Source organism: Emys orbicularis, chromosome 1 (genome assembly GCF_028017835.1).
Source record: "Emys orbicularis isolate rEmyOrb1 chromosome 1, rEmyOrb1.hap1, whole genome shotgun sequence".
Taxonomy (NCBI): Eukaryota; Metazoa; Chordata; order Testudines; family Emydidae; genus Emys; species Emys orbicularis.
In genome coordinates this window covers 208,746,948-208,766,849 of record NC_088683.1, presented here as the reverse complement: position 1 = coordinate 208,766,849, position 19,902 = coordinate 208,746,948, and the positions used below count along the sequence as shown (strand labels likewise).

The window sequence follows — 19,902 nt, the reverse complement described above, 5'->3', positions numbered from 1 at the left end:
TCATGGAGCTTACCCACAAACTGCCCTAGGCGTTGCTAGGTGTGAGGGGTACAATGTGTGTCCCCTCCAGCCATTCCACAGTCAGTCAGCTCTATCCCATTAGGATCCCCCATAGGCAAGGACCCTGTGCAGTGTCCAAGGGAAGGGGATATGCCACTTGGGAGGCAGATGAGCCCCCTTCCTGCATGCAAGGGGCAGAGTTATGTATGAAGAGTCCCTTCTCCATACAGATCTCAGGGACACAATCGGGCACTGTGACGTTATTGACATAAACTGTGACCGTATAGATCATTGTTGCAACCACTGTTATATATTTGCAACAAATATTGTACAAAGGTTGTCATGTGAGATGTCTATAAAAAGGTTATGATTTGCTGGTTATGATTATGCTATCTGTATGTGTGTATCATTTTGTAGTTGAAGTTATGAATATTGACTATGTACTTGTATCTCAATGTGTTTTGATTCTAAGTAGCCTCAGTGAAGCATTTGGTCAGCTTCTTAAGAAAGGACTATTCTCAGTAAGTGCCCAATCAAGAAACACTTAACTGACAATGAACTTTGGGAGATGCCAATCCACATCTGAGCTTTCCTGGGAACGTTTAAACTAACATGTAAGCAATGGTGTCGGCCTGCAAACTGAGTCATGCATGGACATGTGACTTGCCCATGTGAGTTCAAACCCCATCTTGCTGCTGTGATTGTCCACAGTAAGAACAAAGGGGGGGTGTCCTTCCACAGGGCAGAGAATATAAAAGGCCCTGGAAACCCCTCCATTTTGTCTTCAATCCTACTTCTTACTTCTGGAGGAACTTTATTACAAACTGAAGCTTTGAACAAATGACTGAATGACCCATCCAAGCTGTGGATGTACTTCAGAAACTTGATTTGAACCTGCAGCTTATTCCATCACTGCTACAAGTCTGAACCAAGAACTTTGCCATTACTGTATGTAATTGATTCCATTTAACCAATTCTAGCTCTCATCTATATTTCTTTCTTCTTATGAATAAACCTTTAGATTTTAGATTCTAAAGGATTGGCAACAGAATAATTTGTGGGTAAAATCTAACTTGTATATTGACCTGAGTCTGGGGCTTGTCCTTTGGGATCGGGAGAACCTTTTTTCTTTTACTGGGATATTGGTTTTCATAACCATTCATCCCCTTAATGAGTGGCACTGGTGGTGATACTGGGAAACTGGAGTGTCTAAGAAAATTGCTTGTATGACTTATGGTTAGCCAGTGGGGTGAGACCGAAGTCCTCTCTGTTTGGCTGTTTTGGTGTGCAAAGGACCCCAGCCTTGGGCTGTCACTTCCCTGCTCTAAGCAATTTGTCCTGAATTGATACTCTCAATTGTGTTCCACCAAAGGCAGCATCATTACAGGCACTATGAACCCCACTATAAGGGTGACCAGATGTCCTGATATTATCTTACATAGGACCTTGTCTTACATAGGACCCTATTACTCACTCCTCCACCCCCGTCCTGATTTTCACACTTGCTATCTGGTCACCCTACCAATTATACACCTTCCCCCAATGACTTAGATGCAGATAAACATTTTTATCCCACCAGAAAATCAGCTACAGGAAGTCTCTACTGTATGGTTATTGTTTGCGGGTTGTTGTTGTTTTTTTAAGTGTCTTTTGTAAGCTGAAGTGTACATTTTCATTACTTGTCATAAATTCTGGGCATTTTACTTCTGGCTCTACCTAAAAAACATATTCCACCAATTCTTTGCCATCAACAAATCACCAAAGGAATGGAAGTGAAACAGACTTATCTAGTAAACATGCATGTTCCCCTTTAAACCCAGCCTGAAAGGGAGTCAGATCAAAGCCCTGGGTAACACAACAGGAATTTCAGAGAACAATGTTCAAAGTTGCAAATAGAGATCTAACATTGTACCATATCTGAACTGGAATCCCTACTGACATATTCTGAGGGGTTCCATGTCATTACTGAGGGGAAACAGTGATAAAATACAATATGAACAGTATGGATCGCAAGAGAAATTATTAGAAACAGTAGAAAATTGCCCAGCTCATACAACACAATAACCCCTATTGAGAAACATTACTAAAAATGCTTTCCTTTCTTAGTTCTCATCTTTCCATTGATGGCACTCAAAAGGATGAGAAAGCTTCCATTTTACAGTCCACTTTTCTGCTATTTTCATTTATTATGCAGCTTATCCAATGGAAACAGGCTTGAACTATTTCTAGGAAACTGCTATTCCCTTCTTTTGATGCAAAAAAAAAAAAAAAAAAAAAAAATCACAATTTTGCTTATCTTGACAGGAGTTTGAATCCAGGTCAGGTTGAAACTGGGGGAAGTATCATCCTTTGGTTTATTTCCAAGCCAGTCGGAATTCTTATCTGGCCCTGCAGATTGTATTGTTTGACTCTCTAAGTAAAGCCCCTTACTATTTATCATGATGGACTATAAACCTAATTGCACTGGATGATATTAATGTACCTGTACTTTTAAGTATTAGAGCATGCTAATGAATGAAGAGAGAGCTTTTCAGGAAGTAGGCCAAATTCTTTTCTAATCAAACTGTATTGACTTTAGTGGGTTTATATCAAGGATGAATTTTGTCCAGAATAGTCCTTCACAAAAAGACACACTTGACAAACTGTTAAGGATACGTCATGTGGGTCAAATTCATCCTTGTACCAGCACAATAACTAAGACAGAGGTTCACAAACTTTTCTTATTGTGTATCCCCTTCCAGATCTACCAACTCCCTGCATACCCCTACCCTTCTCATCACTGATACTGTGTGTTCTTCTTAACGCTGCCTGTCTTTAGCCATCTGTGCATATTTCACTGTTACGTACAGATATAGTTATAGTACAACGTATACAACTGGGGGGAAAAAAGAGCTGTTAGACTGGATAGCTGCATCTTGAGGTAAATTAATTACGGTATTTTATATAACAAATTCCCACAGAGTTTTAAAGCTTCATCAGAGTAGCCTATTATGAACATGCAATAAATAAATCTATAAATCAATAAAATCCACCTTTACACAATTTCTCCCACGTCTCACATATCTCCAGGGGTCTGTGTACCAGTTTGGGAACCTCTGCTCTAAGATGATACAGCATGAATGTCTGAGTTGAATCAAAGCCTCCCAAGTTAGTCTTGTTTGTTAAAGTAAATGCATTTCTATTGCCCTGCTTCAAATAATTTATTTGGTTGCATTTATGTTGACTATTTAAAAGTTGCCTATGAAAAATCAAACAAACACTATAACAAGGCTGTGATCATGCCCTATCTTCCTGAATTCCAAGTACTATAAAGAATAAACAAGATTAATGTAATAGTGCAAAGTACCCAACTTCATGTTTCTTTTACTACCCCACTACCGTCCTGTTACTGGTTGCAATCACACTGTAGAAATATACAATAATATTTTATTCCAGGATTCAGTGAGTAATATCTTTCCCCTTGAGGTTTACATAACCATATCCTTACACGTCAAATCAAATGGCAAACATTCTCTCCAAGAAGGTGAAATACTATTGCTTACTCTGACTGCTGATTCCTAATACAATAACTCACACACACATGGCAGTAGCTTGCAGTCTTGGACATTAGAACTTGTTATACTATAGTAGAAATGGCAGAAATTCTATTTTCCAGTTTGCAGTTGTTCATAACTATCTGAAACTTTCACATTTGGGGCTGAATTTTTCCATACTTGAGATCCAATCCAATGCCCACTTAATTCAATGGGAGACTTTCCATTGCCTTTATTTGCTATTGCCCTGGGCCCTTGGTCTGTGCTGATGATTTGATTTTATTAATTTATTTTTAATGAAAGTTTGAGCAAACCCAAGTCAGCCATTAGGGAGTAAGAGAAGAGGTTTTTTTAAAAAAAAAAAAATTCCCCTTGTTCACAATTCTTGCAACCTGTTTTTGAACAGCTCTCCTATCAAACCTGATGGGAAATGAAAGTTGAAATCTGGCTGATATTCAGAATGGTATTTGGAATCTTTGGTCCAGTATTTGCATATTAATATCAACTTACTGCAAATTTGCCCATCCAAAGAATTATACAAGGTCCAGGACCAAAACCCATCCCTTTCCATCCCCAAATGAATGAAACCTTCATGCAGAGCTGCACTCCCCAGCTCTTTTACTTGTGTCTTGAGGATCAAAAAGTTCTCGGATAGCAGCCTATGACATTCATTTGTCTGGGAGTAAGAGGACTACAAATCACAGGTAGCAAGGAGGGCAAGTTTCAACCTCAACTGATGTAAGCAGGTTTTTAGAGAAAGCTTGGCCCCAATATTCATTTTCATGAATATTCAATAAAAAAATGTTAGTTCAAGCATTTTGACCCAACTGCAATGGCAACCCCAATTTGCCAGTACACATTTTCTAATTAAGTATTTACCCTCTAAGCCCTCTATGTTCATTTGCTGATTAAGCACAGTACATTCACAGTACTTTATTGTTTAATGTCTCAATCACTCGGAGAAGTGTTTGGCTCTGTGCTTGTAAAATCAAGTAAAAATGCCTGAGCTGTATCTGTGCCAGCAATGCCCCTCTGCCATGTACGTTGGCCAAACCGGACAGTCCCTCCGCAAAAGAATAAATGGACACAAATCGGACATCAGGAATGGTAACATACAAAAGCCAATAAGTGAACACTTCAATCTCCCTGGTCATTCTACTACAGATTTAAAAGTCACTATCATTGAACAAAAAAACTTCAGAAATAGACTTCAAAGAGAAACAGCAGAACTAAAATTCATTTGCAAATTTAACACCATTAATCTGGGCTTGAATAGGGACTGGGAGTGGCTGGCTCATAACAGAAGCAGCTTTTCCTCTCCTGGAATTGACACCTCCATTGGGAGTGGACTACATCCACCCTGATTGAATTGTCAACACTGGTTCTCCACTTGCGAAGTAACTCCCTGCTCTCCATGTGTCAGTATATAATGCCTGCATCTGTAACTTTCACTCTATGCATCCGAAGAAGTGAGGTTTTTACCCACGAAAGCTTATGCCCAAATAAATCTGTTAGTCTTTAAGGTGCCACCAGACTCCTTGTTGTTTTTGAGCTGTATCTGTGCAGTCTCATTTACTTAAATGATTCCAGAGGGATGGCACAGGTTTAACTCAGAGCAGAATTTGGCCCAATAGCCTTGGTTACAATATTAAAACCTTTAGATAAAATGAACATAAAATTTGAAGGAAAAATGTTAACTAACCATATAATTTCTGATTTTGACGCTCCCATCTCCTCTCTCTGACCCTAAGATCTATGCTTTGAAGGTCAGGAGAAGATTGAACACAGGCCTAATTTCCCAGGGTCCTGACCATTAACTGTTCCATCCTTTCCTTTACGTTAGCAGATGTACTCAGGAATAATTACAAGTGTTGTTTATAATTAAACATGTAAAGCAGCAAGAAGTAGGATTCTTACACAAAGGATGTAGGCTGTGGAAAGTAAATGAGAGGCAGATGGCAAATTATCCTGCAAACCCTAGGCCTCTGCCATTTATTTGTATTTATTTTGAATAATGAACAACAAACAAGAGGTTAAATTACATAATGGTTGGAATGAATTAACACATTGTTTTTCTTTAAGGATTTAGACTACTTTGCCATCACCATCCTCTCTCGTGATAAATATATATTATAAATTGTCAGGTCCTTCTCCTGTTAACACTGATTTTTGCTGAAAGCCTAAAACCACTCCAAGGGAAAACGAAAGACTGGGAGCAAAAAGTAATTCCTTCTAGAAAGCTTAACCAAGATGCTTTCCACAATGGGACTCAACTGAACACAACAAAATTTGAGACTTTTAAACAGTACAGGTCTACAATGACATCATTTGCAAGTAAGTATTATGATTTTATCCACACACTGCTAATATTTAGAAAGCACTAATTTAATAGTATTTGCTGATACTTCTTTGATACTTTATCATGTGAGAAAAGCTTCCTTCTCAAAAGAAAAACAATAAAAAAATCCACAAGTTTGAGCCCAGACTCAATCAAAACATATGTCTGAATTCACTAGGGAACCAATTTCCTATTAATACATTATCAATGGCACATCTGATAATTAATAAGTTCCAAGGGAAAATAAATGAAAAATAAATCTCCACAGCATTCCCTTCTACTACTGAAATAACAGTCTCTGTCAAAGGTCTCCTCTCTTCTTATGTCTGAGCTGCTGGTACCTCTCTCTGTGTGGCATTTCAACAGTCTTCTTGCTTGGGGTGGGGAGGGGTGAATTGTAGAGCTGGTTGAAAAACATGTTTCATGAAAGATTTTGAAAATATCATAAATCATTTTTATTCTGCAGGTTGCAAAAAGCAATGACTTTTCATTTATTTGATACTTGGTGAAAAATGTTGATACTCTTTTGGAGGGGGGTTCCCTTTTCCTCACCATTTCCCCCCTCCTCCTGTCTCTCCTTTTTCTAGTTTGTAACTGAAGGAAGAGAAAGGAAGAGAAGAAAAGCCGAAAAACAAAATTCTCATTTCACTGAAAAATAATTTTTGAAAAAAAAAATCATTTTTTTTATATTTGTTTGTTTATTAAGTCATTTTTGATGAAAAATTTAAACCTGCTAAAGTGAGCTGTTTCTGTTTTTATTTGAAACTGTTTACTGATCTTTATATATCTATACATACCATGGAGCTGGAGTATGCCCTTCGCCCTGAGTAGGGGCTGATACATAGATGCTCCATGGTGCTCCTCCTGTTGGAGGGGGAGTAGACATCCTTGCAGCGCCTGCTTACTCCTACATATTCTTACAAGGTCTAGATAGCCCACGCATTAGTAAAAGAATCCTGGCACTTCTCTTACGCCCATGCATGAACACACAGTCCAATTCACAATCTAGCTCTTATTGTTAGTTTTATTGTAATTGTCATAGTTCTTTTGTTAGATGAAAAGAACAAATTCATATCAGACTCTGCACTTAAGTCTTTGTTTATACATAAGTGCATGTGTTGCAGCTCAGATGTGATGTGGTAAAAAAAAAAAAAAGCAAATTCTGCCCACTTTTATACCCCAGTGAGGTTACATTGATGTAACTGCAGGCAAAATAACCCCACATGCCTGTGCTAGAGCACAGAACAATTGATTGTTCCCAACATCCACAGTCCTGGGCAGGTTTCTGCCATGTGGCATGCTCACTTGAGCCCTGAAGTTATTTCCATACAAATACTGTGTGAGATTATCTGTCACTATTTCTCCATATGCAGCAAGAATGTACTATACAGAAACCTCATATATGAAGCACTGTTATTGGGGGGGTTTTGGCTAATAAATTCAAATTTTGCCTCAAGGACACTAGCTTCTGGATTTTAATTTGTAGTGCTCTCATTTTAAACTCAAATTAATTCACTCCCTTAGGCTAAAATATTGTGTAGATTTTGCTGGGATTCTCCTTTGAAGTTCTGGTTTGGATGATGCTGAAAATGTTCATTTTCTAAGTAAGATCAACCTTTTTTTTTTAAATGGGGGGGGGGGGGGAGGAAATGTGTGCTGCAGTTTTATAGGCACAGTTCCGAATTATAACTCAACAGGGTCATAAGGCTAGAATCTGATGTATGTCTTGTTCCATGAGTAGTCTTACTGAAATCAGTCAGCTTACCTGCTGAGTAAAATACTAGCCGATGGGAGGAAGTGTGGCAGAATTCATTCCTTAGCGAATAAGGGCTGAACCCTGCAGCCTTCCCTATTCAAGCAAACTGCCCTGAAAATGAACGTTTTGCCTGAGTAAAAACTGGTTAGATCCTACGTTCGCTAGCAGGTACATTTCAAAATGGCATGTAAATACAATGGCAGAATACACACACTATTAAAAGCATTTGTACTCCTTGGGCCAAATTCTACCCTCGGCTGCCTTCACAAAGCTCTCATCACATCAGAGAGGATAATACCAATCTACAGTAGTGATGGCAGAGTCTTAAACCCAAATTGGCACATTTCATATGATTTCCAAAGGTACCTTCTCTACACTCTGGGCCAAATTCTGCCTTGGAAGGCATGAATTGGAATTCTGCCTTGGAATACCTGTGTGCTGATTCATGGTTTGAGATCATCATCTCCATGGCACAGCTAATACTATCGTCTTTGAAATGAAATTGCACGAAGAGAGGAACATCCCTGGTGCAGGGGGCGGATGGAAAGAGGCTGGAGAGCAAAGCACTTGGCAATCCCCATTTATCTAATGGAGATCCAGCCCTGGAGCACAGAACTATGGAGCCATAATTGGGTCCATGACTGCCCCCCACACCTCATGCTGTGCCCAATGTAAAGTTATGTCTGCACTCAAATCATATGATGTGACTCCAGCATGAGTAGACATACCCGAGCAAGCTTTAATCTAGCTAGCTCAGGTCCCCAAGCAGTGAAGCCACAGCCACATGTGCTTTAGCATGAGCAAGCTCTGCGAGTAATTGGGGGGGGGGGGGGAAGAGGGGGTTTGTACAGCCCATGCTGCTGCGGCTTTACTACTATAGTACCTGAGCTAGCTAGACTAAAGCTACTTAGGTATGTCTACACGAGCTGCAATCAGACCCTGTGATTACAATACAGACATACCCTACACTGCAAGTGAAGGTGTGATTGCAGCATGGGTAGGCATACCCATGTTACCTGTACTAACTAGATAAAGCTAACAATAGTAATGTAGATGTGGTGGCACAGGCTTTAGTACAAGTTAACAACCAGAGTATGTACCCAGGTCCCTGGAGGGCTTGTACTCTGGCTATTAGCCCATACTAATGCCTGTGCCACCATGTCCACACTGCTATTGCCACCCATTCTAGATAGATTAAAGCCAACACAAATATGCCTACTTGTACCACAATCACGCCTTCACTTCCAATGTAGACCTACCCATAAATGGAGACAGCAGAGAATCTGGCCCGCATAATGAAAGATTACTTTAAGTATTTCAGAATTTCTGTCAAGGAACTGATTTTTCTTGTTATTCATCTGGGGCAGTTCATGCCTGGCCATGAATTTTACAAAAACTATAAAATTTGTTATTTTAAAATACTGACTAGATGTCATTTTAAGAGTGAACTGAATAGATAATTCCCAGTCTTAGTTTTAACATGCATTATTTTAAAAGAAAGAAAAAAGGCTTGAAAAATAGACCAAATCCTACTAATCTTCCTCACACAAATAGCCTCAATGACTAAACTCCATTAGGCCAGATTCTGCCAACCTTACTCGCACTGGGTAGTACCTTACTCTACAAGTAACCCCACTGAAAGTGAGTAGTCCCATTAATTTCAATGGGACTACTTGTGGAATAAGATAATACTCAACCTGAGTAACAGTCACAGAATCTGTCCCACTAAACTGTCAGGATCTGTTCCAGAATCTGCTATTGTATAAAATGCATGCAAGAGGATGGATAGGGAATTGTTATTTTGTTGAGGACTACCTCATGAAATGCCATAATGTATTACAATAGTTGTGATTTCTCAATACTTGTTACCATCTTTATACAGTTTCAATGCTAACAACAGTGTGTCCCTCTTACTGGGTTACTTACAATAAAATTAAATTCAGGAATCATCAAGTTAAAGAAAAATATACAATTTTGGTATGGTCAGGCATGGGTAAAATTAAGCTGATAAAAAAAAGGACCCTTAAAATACCTAGCTCTGAAGCTTGTTCTCTAGTATTGCAGTTAATTTCTACCAGTTAGACTTGTTTGCTCTAACATATGGATACTAAATTACTTACATTTTGCTATCTGAGATGCAAATATATGATCTCAGAGCAAGCAGATTCTAAAGTGGATGAAAACAATACAATCCATCTGTTCTAGAGAAAAGGAAAAACTATCCCCAGCAAGGGTTTTGCTCCTTACTGTTCTGCATCTTTTCCTCTCATCTTAGCAACAGTACATATAGCAGCCAATCAGATTGCACTTCCTCTAGCTCTAACGTCACACTCTGAGGTTACTATAGTGCACTGACCGACAGTAACCGTGAGAGAGGAAAAAGACAGTTCATGCGGCACCTCTACCGCAGTGCACCTGCTATGATGAGGACAGGCTTTTTCTAACTCCTCTAGCAAGGATTAGCCAATAATTTAGGGCAAATCCTATTTTTGATCATTTGGATCTTACAATGTCACCAAGAGTGAAATCTTTCCAGGACGTTACACAAAACGCACAGAAAAATGTACGTTTTGTTCAAATCAATATGTCTGAATGAATTTGTAACAGCACACCAAAAAAGAATTAGAGAAACCTAGTCCATTGAAATCTATTTTGGCATTTTGACAGTGGATTAAGTCACCTGTGTTTTCCATCTTCTTATTTAAAGAACAACATTTACACGACATATGTATCTTTTAGCTGAAATGTAGGTATCTAAAATCTCTAATGAGGTTATCTCAGACTGTGATAATATTTCTTAAAAATTAAAATAGCTTAACAGCTTAACAAAAATTCTACCTTTCCCCTTCAGAGACCATGGGTCAAATTTGATTAAAATTGGCCCCTTGTCTAAAAGCTTCTCCCATGCAGGGAGAAGATCTTGTTTTGCTTGATAACTTTAAGGTAAAACATGTTACAGTCTTGTAAAAGAAGACCGTTTCTCTTGAATCAATCACAGGGATTACTGAAACATGAAAAAAAAAAACCAAAAAAACAGAAGTTAACAATCACATATTTTACAGAGCATGGATGTCTGTATTGATATTAACCAAGTCAATAAAAATACAGTTTTTAGAAAGATTACATTTTGACTGGCTAAAACCCATTTCTTAATAGGTTACTAAAGAGCAAATTCTACCACCCCCTGCATTCTAACTTGGTGCAAATGAGTCATTACAACACTGAAAACAGTGAAGGAGAAAATAAATTTCCAACTAAAAGGTTGCCTAATTAACCATGAATACTGACAAGCACTAGAAAAAGTAAAACCTGAGTTATTTGGGATTTCTGAGAAGCAAATTATCACTATCTCCTTTGAGGATATCCTGGACTTATGTTGGAACGATATTTCCATGGGATCTTAAGTTATGTCAAAGGTGCCTTAAAGTGTAGATGGTGTCCATTTTTAGTGCATATATAAAACCAAATACTGTAAATAAAGTAAAGATGCATGTGTTAAGGGTGAGAGGGCAAAATAGCATTTTCATCCCTGTGACGGGGTGTACATACCCCACACTAGCCAAGAAAGAATGGGGTTAACCTAACCCTATGGGCGGCAGAAGACCGGCCCCTCAAACTGTGCAGGGCATGCTCCAACTGCTGCCTCAATTTAAAAGGAAGCAGTCCAGCTCATTCTAGGCTGACCACCGAGGAAGGAGGATGCTTGGTAGAGGCTCCCGCCCAGGAGCTGCTTCAGCACTTGACTGCGGGAACTAGAGATCCCATGGACCAGAACAGAGACCTGGTGCCTGTGGCTGGCCAACCAGTCAGTCAGAATCCCAGATCCCAGAGAGATACCTACACTGAGGGGCTCGGAGACCAATGTATGGACCCTTGCTTCAGGAGACATGGTAGTAAGTGGCTCAGGGAGGCAATGTGAGTGATATCTCCAACCTGAGGAAAATCAGCATGTTGCAGTAGGATCCCTGCTGATTGGGTGGTGACCTCTCTTGCTGCTAACAGGGCCCTGGGCCAGGACCTGGTGGAGCAGGGAGGGCCTGGGTTCCCCTTCCCCGGCCGTCACCCGCACTGTGTGGCGGCCCCTTATTCTATTAGGCCATACAGCCCTGGCTCCTAAGGCAGCCATACTGACTCCAGCCACTGGGTCGTGCTGTTCTCAGCCTACGGATAGGTGGGTAGACTGTAACCATGGTAGTATCACAACCCTGACCTGCCCTAAAAGGGGATGGGGTGTGCATACCCTGTGACAATCCCCTTTACTGCATGGGGCTAGCCATAATCTGATCCTAGATACATGTGTTTTATTAAGGTAAACTAATCTTCTCTTCATGGTGCTTTTAATGAGAGGGGCATGACAGCAGAAGAGTTGACATCTCTGTTGGAAACCCTGATTTATGAGGTAGAAAAATTTAATTTCAGAAAGCACTAGACTGAAACTTAGTATAAAGTCTATTAGCCCCAATATCAATCTTCCCTCTTTAAATTGGTTAACCTGGGTTTTTCTTTTTCTTTTTTAAATCTAGATTGAGGTATCAGAGTTCGGGGTGGAAATTTATTTCATACCTTATTTTTGTTCAAACGCTAGTCAAAACAAGGAGTTGCATGTTAAAAAAAAATAAATCAAAATTTTGCCTACAGATAGTCCTCAAACTTTGTGGATTAGGCTTTTGTTATATTGAGAAAATATATTTGACATGGCAGAGGGATTTTTCCTTAAAAGGTAAATGAGGGACAACCAGCATGGGACTGAACAAATCATAGTGTGTGCATGTACTGTGCAAGTTTCCCTCCTCTAGTTCTGCCAACTCACCTCCATTCCAAAATATGGCAACACCTCTACACCAGTCCTGGACCTCAGCTAAGCAGACTCTGAGTCCCACTTAACTGCATAATAGTTTTGTGATGTGCCCAAGCAGCGGCCAGATTCAAACCATGAAACTCATTTTCACTGGTGGAGAAGAGTAATCAGGATTTGATCCCTGCAGCCTCCAGAGCTGAACTAACTCACTCCACAATCTATATCCTTCAAAACCGAACAGCTATTTCACTGTGAAAATCAGAGACTTTTCTCTATAAACCTTACGGGCAAAATTTTCAAAAGTGCCAACGTGATTTAGTGGTTGACTAAACCACACCGAAAGTCAGTGGGACTCCCAAGTCATTAAGGTGCTTTTGAAAAATCTTACCCTACACCTTTTTCCAAACTCCTGTGCTAATGAAAATGCCCATTGAAATGGACGGGTCAGAGGTACCATTTGCTTGATTAAGTATTTGTGTGCCAAATTCATTCCCAGCATAATTTCACTGACTTCAAGGGAGTTACATCAGGGATGAATCTGGCCCAAGGTCACCCCCAGACTATCTCATGATGGATTTCTTAATGGTGCATTCCACTCATTTCAATGAGTCTCTTGCGACAAGCAGCATTTGTCATGTAATTCTTTGTAAATGAAAGTGAGTCCCTCTACAGACATTTAGCCAAACGAAAAAAGGAAAAGGAAAATTAATACATATATTAAAGAGATGTTAAAGCTGGGACACAGATCAATACAAGAAACATCCTGACTTAAAGGCAGCCATGGTGTATTTAATTTACTTGTTAATGGCAAGTAATGCAGAGCTGTAGTTCTCACTGGATCTTATAAAAAGTATATGATGTTACATGCAATATGGGTTTCACTGTCTGAACAATGTGGCTGAACATAGAACACAATGGCAGCATTATCACAAAATGCCACCGCTTTTGTAGGTTTGGACGTTAACCTTACCTTTACCTTACTGTTTTGGTTGGTTGGTTGTTGTTTTTTAAGACTTTCAACTCCTATACAACCTGTTTGCATAGATTTTTCTTTGCAAGGAAACTATATTCTCTCATATTTGAGCATTCACTGAATGTTAACTGTTTCTCTCATTAAAACCAGGCAGAAAGATAAATCTAGGTAAACTGCAACAAATTTTCTGAGCTAGCTATTAAATGAACACCATCAATTTGAAAAATCTCATTGACATCTAAAAATCTTTTACATGTTGTTGCTACAAGTAACACCTAAGACTGACTAGAATTCAAAGAGATTATTTTCTATTCTTTTTAGTTTGTGCATTTGACAGCAGTTTAGTTAGTTTCACGGTTTGTTTTTTTTAATTAGTCATCTGCACTTCCTAGACCTGATTTTTTTGCTGCAGGTGAGTTACTTTGCACTTTTCTCGTGTAAAAGCAGACTTAAACCCAACATATCTTGCCAGCAAAAGATCTCTTCAGCATGAGGAATCCCAACCAGCATAGCTAGCTATGCGTGGAGTTCATTGTTGCCTTTTTGCCAAGCTGTAGCTTATGGGGCTTTGCAGTGCATTAGTTTCTCAACGGAGGAGAAATTGGTAACACAGACTCAGGGTATTTTCTCACATAATTTATTTTTAAAATGTACGTAAACTCTGTTTATTTTATTGCACAGAGTTAGTTCTATTTTGCAGAAACCCCAGCAAAGAAACCACAGACCTCAAACAAAGAAGCAGCTTTTTGGTCAGTGTCTTCATTTGAGACCAGTTAGACCAGGGGTCGGCAACGTTCGGCACGCAGCTCGCCAGGGTAAGCACCCTGGCGGGCCGGGCCAGTTTATTTACCTGCTGACGCGGCAGGTTCGGCCGATCGCTGCCCCCACTCGCCGCGGTTCGCTGTCTCGGGCCAATGGGAGCGGCGGGAAGCAGCGCGGACCGAGGGATGTGCTGGCCGCGGCTTCCCGCCGCCCCCACTGGCCCGGGACGGCGAACCGCGGCGAGTGGGGGCCGCAATCGGCCGAACCTGCCGCGTCAGCAGGTAAATAAACTGACCCGGCCCGCCAGGGTGCTTACCCTGGCGAGCCGCGTGTCGAACGTTGCCGACCCCTGAGTTAGACTGTTCAGTTTTTGATCTTCTATTCCCTAGTGTTTTTAGCTTGTGGTGTGGCTTGAAGGCCTCTGTGCTCTGGTGATCCCAAGCAAGTCTAATGGACCTTGAGACCCATTGGCAGCTGGCATAATTCAGAGCAGTTCTGAGGCTGGTCTAAGATATGTCAGGGAAAAAGCAAGTGCAAGCCCAACATCAGGACTGTGGACTAGCAAATGGCCCCTTGTAGCTGCCCTGCACAGAGGTGCACAGAGAAACTAACCCTCTGTTTCACACACCAGTGTGATGACATCACTGTCATGCACTGTTCTTCCCTAGGGCCAGCAACAGATGCATACCAGTAACAGCAGCTGCAGAACTGAAACTGAATTGCCAGGAAGCAAGCGCTCAGTAAGGGAAGAAGCAGAGGCAAAAGCCTGAGCATGTTTGGTAACGATGCTGTTGGTTTACCCAAAAGGTGCTCTTAAACCTCAGAAGGTGAACAGAAAATCATTTAAAAATTTTAGGCATTTTTAAAAGTAAACATCGGGGTTCAATTAGAAAAATGATTTTTTTTTAAATTGAAAAGAATTCAAGTAGATAGCATCCTTTTAATCTCCATGAAGTGTCCTGCCCTGAAATAGTCATTGCTATTAAAAGCTAAATACAAGTGGTCGTTGGAACATTTTCAACCACAATAGAACCTCTGAGTTATGAACACCAGAGTTACGAACTGACCAGTCAACCACACCCCTCATTTGAAACCGGAAGTACGCAATCAGGCAGCAGCACAGACAAAAAAGTACTGTGTTAAACGTAAACTACTAAAAAATAAAGGTAAAGCAGCATTTTTCTTCTGCATAGTAAAGTTTCAGAGCTGTATTAAGTCAATGTTCAGTTGTAAACTTTCGAAAGAACAACCATAACGTTTTTTCAGAGTTATGAATGTTTCAGAGTTACGAACAACCTCCATTCCCAAGGTGTTTGTAACTCTGAGGTTCTACTGTAAATTAAATTTAATTGAAATATGCCATTTTGTCAAAATTTTCATCCGGGAGGCTTTTTTGGGTGCTCTGTTCATTTCTGACCAGAGAGAGAGAGAGAGAAACTGAATCAAAAAGCTCAGGTTTTGGATCTGAAAAGGGACATTTCAACTCAATTCCATTTTGTGAAAATCTTTGAAAGATCTTGTTTTCATTCCAGTGAGGAACAAAACAAAATTTGAAACCTCAAAACTTGCTGGAATTGTTGTCTCCCATGTAGCTCTACTAAATACATTAAATAGCTTTCAAAAATACCTTCTGTGGTAAGTGGGGAGGAAAGGAGAAGTAATGATTTTGGGGGGGGGGATGAGATACGTATGCATGTGGGTAACTGTATTCATGTGAACAGTGGGGCAGGGGCTACTCACAGACATAGGTGTTTGCAGGATCAGAGTTTACGTGATGATGTTTCTTCACCCCAGACATTTCTAGATTATTAAAACTTGGTACATTAGCCAGGTTGGCGTGCTGGTACCTGGGAATTCTGTTTATCTGACAACACATTTTATAAAACAATGTTAAGAAGAATGTTTAAACCAGTGGATACACGCCCAAAGACAGGTAGATTTAAATTGAGAACAAGAAGTGTCATATAAAATTTCACTAACCTCTGTCTCTGGTATGGCTCAACAGCACATTTGTTATTTCCGATAAATAGATAATACCCTACCAAAGCACACAACCATACCAATTTACTCTACAGGAAACAGTTCTTTGTGGAAATGTAATGACTGCATTTAAGTATGTGAAGCTCTCCTTAAAGAGTTCAATATTTTCTCTTGGGTGTATTTCCTTCCAGAAATGTCTGCTACTGGGAATATTATACATCCTACTTGCCCCTTCGAAGAGACCACTAATCTTATGAAGAAAAGAGAACTTCACTAGAAAATGCAATGCACCTCATTCTCCTCTGCCTTGCATCTTGTGTAGTCCTTTGCAAAGTGAGTGCAAAGTGGATGGAAAATGTTACTATTCTGATGGGCAGCATTTTATGCCCGTATTTCGTAAGTGCAAAAGACCAACAATGTGCAAGGCAAAGGAGAGTCGGGCCCATTATGACAGTTTTTCTGCATCCACAAAATGGAGATGAGAATATTTACCTACCTCATGGAAGCACTGTAACGACTAATTACCAAATATGTATACATTGCTTTGAATATGTAAACCATTATATATATTAGAACTAAGGGTGAAATCCTGGCCCCACTGAAGTTAATGGGAGTTTTGCCATTAACTTCACTAGGACCAGGATTTTACCCCGTTTTACTCATCACCTTTGAAGTGTTCTGGACAACTAACCCACAATCTGTTTGTTGAGCACAATTTATTAGACAGAAATAGAAATACACCTGTCTTTGAGCTCATGTTTTTAGACTTGGACTTAAGGTCTTGAAGTGGGGGAATAATAATGGAGGCATAGCAGATAAAATAAACCGCTGCTGTAGCTGCAGTGGATATAAATACATTCTGGGATACTTCAGAGTCATATTTTACAACTACTTCAGTCGGAGATTGTAGTAATAGTTCCTCATTTCAATGAGATATACCAGCTGGCCAATATGCTTACAAACATGGGCCCACAAATATGGGCCATGATCTAGCAGAAGCAGCCATGCAGGCAGGCCCTTATATCCACTTAGTTTCCCAATGACTTCAGTAGGATTCATTATTTGACTTCAATGGCACTCCATGTGGGCAGATTCCTTTCTAGGATCAGGGCCCACTAGCTGCACATGGGGTAGGACCAACACTTTGTTCACAATTTACCTCACAGTACTTCTGCCAAAAACCTGAGGTGCTGAGTACACCACTTAAGTCAATAGAAGGTGCTCAGCATCTCTCAGGATCTGGCCCTATCAAGAACGACCAACCACATGGGTTCTCTCTCCTTATACATTGTTAGGATGTAAAAAGAATGATAAAACAGCCAAGAGACATGGATGAGCTGACATTTCTACATATTATGGGCTAGATTTTCAAACAACACATTTTAAGAGACACATTCTGCCCTCATCTTTGTGTGCTACTATACCGCTGAAACACTCACTCCTCGGAAAGAGTTCAAAACCTAACCATTTGCCAGTAAACGCCTTCTCTTTTGTCCTATACATAGGATAGAAACATATGAGGTTGTAGACTAGGCAGATTTGGCAACCCTGTAATACTGTATTTACTTGGATCATGAGATCTAAATTGAATTTGGAACTCTGTCCAAGAATAAATTCTTTGTCATCTGAATAATAAGTGCCAAGGGATCATACAGGGTTAATAGTTTAGCTAGAATGAATTTTAATCATAGTCTTTATTTCTACTGTTTCAGTCAAACTCCCTCAGTGACTAGAACTGGTTTGTTAGGCTCAGATTGTGCCATTTAGGCACTGGCTGGAGCTGACAGCAGTTCTGAACTGTACCACCCCATGAGGAACTCCGGGAGGGACTGTGCTTCAGAAGGTACAGTCCCACCCCCAGCTCTCCAGGACACAAGGGTAGCATCTATGCTGCAGTCAGGGCCGGATTTACACTTTACGTACCCGTAGGTATGGCATCTTCAGCGTCCCCTCTGCCTACAGCTGACCTTCGTATTTTCTGTAAAAAAATGACACTTTTTAACCCACTTAACTTTTAGGAACTCCTAGAACGCCGATGCCCCTAGGCACGTGCCTAATTGGAAATCCGGCCCTGGCTGCAGTGTCTCATTGAATGGCATAGGCCCCACTTCCCAGTGCATCTGCCTAGCACCTGAAGGTGAGGAAGGTCCTCTCAGCACACTCTGAGGTGATCTTCATCCCCAAAGGTACCAGCAAGGAGCACTGCCTCGAAAGCAGGGACTCCTATTGTGCTTGTCCCTTGAGCAGGATAAAGAGGGACAGTGGTGAGGAACGCTCCTTGTGCCCATCCTACCTTCTGCTCTCCCATGTTAAGGCCAGACAAAATAGTCATTTTAGTCTTGGTTAAACACATCACTTTATATTTAAGCTATTTATTTGCATACTTAAACAGATTTATTTTGAACCAGAGAAAACATCAAGAGTCATTGCAATAAGTGGCTGTGAGAATGCTCCAGAAAAACAAACACGGAATGTACTTTGATGGCCCCACTCATTGCCTTTGCTTCCCTGTATACAACACACTACCTCCATTTACCACCACAGGCCACATGAGAATGTAAAAACCTTTTCTCTTTATATTTCTTCTAAAAACATTAGTTTTCCTCACCCTTCTTCCTCCACCATGGTCCTTCCTGGATAGAATATGATAGTTCCTTAAACTCAATGTTCACTGCTGGTCTTCGGGGTAGGTAGGAGAAACGATGGGCTTCTGTTAGAGTGTTGTCCACCTTTTTTAAGTGTCCATTCAACAACCGAGCATCTTGGTTATCTGTGCCACTTGAGACCACCTCATCCACTGAAACACACACTGACTTTGGCTCAGCCATAGCAGAAGAAGAACTGCTGACGTTCTAGAAAATAGGAATAGGAAACAAAACTTTTCAGAAACTCTTCATTGGCAACAAATTTCATCAAACTTCTTCGTTTGTTCTAATAATTCTTAAAAATATATTAATCCAGAACACTAGTATTGAAAGGTGAAAGGAACTCAGTGGTTTGAGTCCTGTGGCCTGTGTATAGGCAGGTGCATAAGGGAGTAGGGGTCAGCAGTGAAAAGGGGCCGTTTCCCAAAATCTAGCAAGCACGTATGCTGCCATGCAAAGCACGCACGAGACTGTTCCACTAGCACCAGTCACTTTTTTTCTTCTTGAAGACTTCACATTCAATGTAGCAAACACATGATCCATAATACTGGAGGTAAAAGTCAGCTCAGATTACGAAATTTCCTGGCGGGGAGGGGAGAAGGTGTTTTATGCATGCTCATAAGTAACTAAACTGGTCAGGAATCCAGCAATGCCTACCAAATTTCTTTGACAGTAATGACATGTAATATGAACAGGATAATGCGAAAGAGGATCTAACAGAACCCTAGGCACCGAAAAAATAGTCCCACTGGCAGCCCCACAGATCAGCACCTCCCTCTCCTCCCACCCCCAGCGCCTTCCCCTCACCAGCGGCCTTGTTGATCAGCACCTCCCCTTCACCCCCAGTGTCTCCCGTCCGTCATGATCAGCTGTTTGGCCGCATGCAGGAGGTGCTGGGGAGGGAGGGAAAGGAGTGGGAGCAGGAAGAGGTGGGGGAGGGGTGGAACAGAGTAGGAAGAGGCAGGTCAGGGGTGGGGGCTTGGGAGAAGGGATGGAGTGGGGGCGAAGCAAGGGAAAGAAGAGGCAGGGCGGGAGTCGAGCACCCCTCGGGGAACAAAGGAAGTCGGCACCTATGAGCAGAACTAAATTTGTTAACCTGAGGAACCTATGATGAAAG

At 40.7% G+C, this 19,902-nt stretch overlaps 1 protein-coding gene across 2 annotated transcripts in view; it reads right to left on the bottom strand.

Moving 5' to 3' along the window:
- The window catches only part of ABCG1 (ATP binding cassette subfamily G member 1), a 75,333-nt gene that overhangs the window by 52,774 nt on the left and 2,657 nt on the right, over positions 1-19,902 (bottom strand). For both annotated transcript variants that reach the window (XM_065408058.1, XM_065408067.1), the window contains exon 2: positions 18,749-18,992. In XM_065408058.1, the coding sequence (XP_065264130.1) occupies positions 18,749-18,992 (244 nt within the window). The remainder of the gene's footprint in view (positions 1-18,748; positions 18,993-19,902) is intronic.